General features: G+C 50.0%; 1 protein-coding gene across 3 annotated transcripts in view; it reads right to left on the bottom strand.

Moving 5' to 3' along the window:
• Ets65A (DNA-binding protein D-ETS-3) overlaps positions 1–2,500 on the bottom strand; it is a 179,428-nt gene that overhangs the window by 345 nt on the left and 176,583 nt on the right. For all 3 annotated transcript variants that reach the window (XM_086551360.1, XM_086551361.1, XM_043032063.2), the window contains 2 exons: positions 2,096–2,304; positions 1–1,888 (listed from right to left, as the gene is read on the bottom strand). The exon at positions 1–1,888 is cut by the window's left edge and continues 345 nt beyond it. In XM_086551360.1, coding sequence (XP_086407486.1) covers positions 1,740–1,888; positions 2,096–2,304 — 358 coding nt within the window. In that variant the 3' untranslated portion in view covers positions 1–1,739. The remainder of the gene's footprint in view (positions 1,889–2,095; positions 2,305–2,500) is intronic.

Genomic DNA, 2,500 nt, shown 5'->3' with positions numbered 1-2,500 from the left:
TGCAGTTGCTGAGATTGGATGTGAAAGATCACTTTAAAAATATAGAAGACTTGTTTGTGACTCGAGAATGTGGACTGTTGAGGTGTTCTCTTAAGCATCTACATAAAAAGGAATTCAGAGATCGTTTTTTTTTTTGTTCATGTGAAGTATATGTGCCAGTATATATGATTTTTTTTGTATGTTTGTTCTCAAAAGAATTCCTATTTTTTCTTTTTTTTTATCTCTCTCTCTTTAAATCTTCAAATTTACAAGAAAGGATTTACAGACTAGAAAAGAAAATATTCGAGGGACGCTTTACAGGAGGTTAGGTACAGCACATCCGAGTCAGGCCTCGAATGCGGCGGCGTGACGTCACAGGTACAGTGTAAACAAAGCCGACAATGGTATAATTCATCACAATAACGGGGTCCGAACTTCTACACCTAGTCATTATCAATTCATGTTCATTATTTACACATATTTACAACTTGCTCGAGTGAGGGGGGGGGGCACCCAAATAAAGCTCCCCCTTTAAGTACTGGAAGATTAAAAAACACTTCTACGATACTGGGCTCGATCGACTCCTTCGTCGGGAGTCGGGAGTCGGGCGGCGGTGACGAGGCCCTCTGGCGTCGGGCGGCGCGGAGGACCCGACGGCGCCCCGACGAGCTCGTCCTTCCACCTGGACTCGGCTTCTGGCCAGCCTTTGCTCGGACGACCGGGACCTGGCGAGCACATTTGCTATGTACAGCCCCGCCGTCGTCGGCTTTCTCTCGAAGAACCCCGCGCTTCGGCTTCCGGCTTCGTCGAGGGCCGGATGAATTTCTCGCGCAGGAGTGGCCGTCACGTTACATGTTATCAGTTTGGTCAGACACAGCGTGACGTCGATCCTGTGTGCGAGGGCGTCCGGCAGGCGACCGAAGGGCCCGGAGAGAACACCTCTAACCGCGACAGTTCCTGCTGCCGGCGCCTGACCAATTCACCACATGAAATGGCTATGGGCCAACATACACCAAGGGTAACTTGACTAGATCACGACTACATATACAATGGATATCACTTATGAAGTGGGATGATATTTGCCCACGTTAGACTAGAGGGCGGGACTAGACGAGTAAAACTGGCACGGAGCCGCAGCTAAGCTTACTTCCCACAGGAACCTGTAGGAGTCATCACAGCAGCCCGTGGAATGTGCATTCTTTGGTTCTGTTTCGGCCTCGCGTGAGTCTGTTCCTGTTTCACTCCTGGAGGGCTGCGGCGCCACCATCAGGGGCGCCCAGCGGCCTCTTCTGGTCACTGGCGGCGGCGGCGGCGGCTTGGGCTGATATGCGCAAGGAGGCTTCCCTCAGGCTTTCGCCCTTCTGTGACGGCAGGGCGGCTTCCCACACCTCACCGTGAGCAGTGCAGACACGCCTGACCGCCCGCCCTGCTGACAGGACAGCAAGAACCAAGAAGGGACTTGCACGGCAGCGGCACCGCTCACTTTGCATGACACTGGTGTCTTGTCGTTTTAGGAAATATTTAGTCTTTGGACATTCACAATATTAATGATGTTGCTTTAATTCAGCATGTTAGTCTCCACAAATTCTTATTTATCAGTGAAAGTTCCACATCATCGTAACACTTTCGGATTTTGTTCACTGATAAAATTTTGTTCACTGGTCCTCCAAACTGGTTACCTGCTGAAAGGTGGAGGACCAATCAGGAAGCGAGACGGAGTCACGTGACTGTTGCGTGCACCAATTGGAGAAGAGAGACTGTCATGCGTAATGCGGATAGGCCGAAGAGATGTGTGACGTCATGTGGGATGGATGGTGCGTCATGGAATGTCCCGAAGCGGCGGCGATGTTGGAGTAGAGGTTCGCCCCGGGGTTGGTCCAGTAGGACGTGGGCGAAGGGAATATGCTCGCTGCGGACAAAGAGCCTTGGTTACCAACAAGAAAGTGTCACGCAAAACAGGCCTACAACACACAACACAAACGAATGACCTCGATCAGTAATACAAAGTTTTCTCACAACAACATGACAAAAAAACAAAACAAAAAAAAACTTTCACAAACTAGAAACTAAAAAAAAAAAAAATGTTTTTCACACAACGAACCGGCCAGGGACTAACCTGTGGAGGAGGGTATGCCTGTGTGTGTGCTCATGAAGTTGAGCTTGGTGGTTGGGTGGTATGAGGACATGAACAGGTCGCTCTGGTACTTGTATGCTGTGGGGTCAGCGCCGGCGGGCTGGGTGGCCGCGGCGAGGCCCTGGAAGTCGAACTTGTAGGCGTAGCGTTTCCCGTGGACCTTCGTCATGATGTTCTTGTCGTAGTAATATCTGAGGGAACGGAACGGAACGGGGGGTGAGTCTTCTCTTGCAGTCTGGGGGGGATGTGGTATATATTTTTGTATTTAGCAGGATTCTATCTCTCTCTCTTTCTCTTTCTTTCTTTCTTTCTTTCTCTCTCTCTCTCTCTCTCTCTCTCTCTCTCTCTCTCTCTCCCTCTTTCTCCCTCTCTCTAAAACTCTCCCTC

Source organism: Penaeus japonicus, unplaced genomic scaffold (assembly GCF_977035675.1).
Source record: "Penaeus japonicus unplaced genomic scaffold, GWHDUDI00000001_assembly GWHDUDI00000025, whole genome shotgun sequence".
NCBI classification, from domain to species: Eukaryota; Metazoa; Arthropoda; class Malacostraca; order Decapoda; family Penaeidae; genus Penaeus; species Penaeus japonicus.
This window is presented reverse-complemented; position numbering and strand designations above follow the sequence as displayed.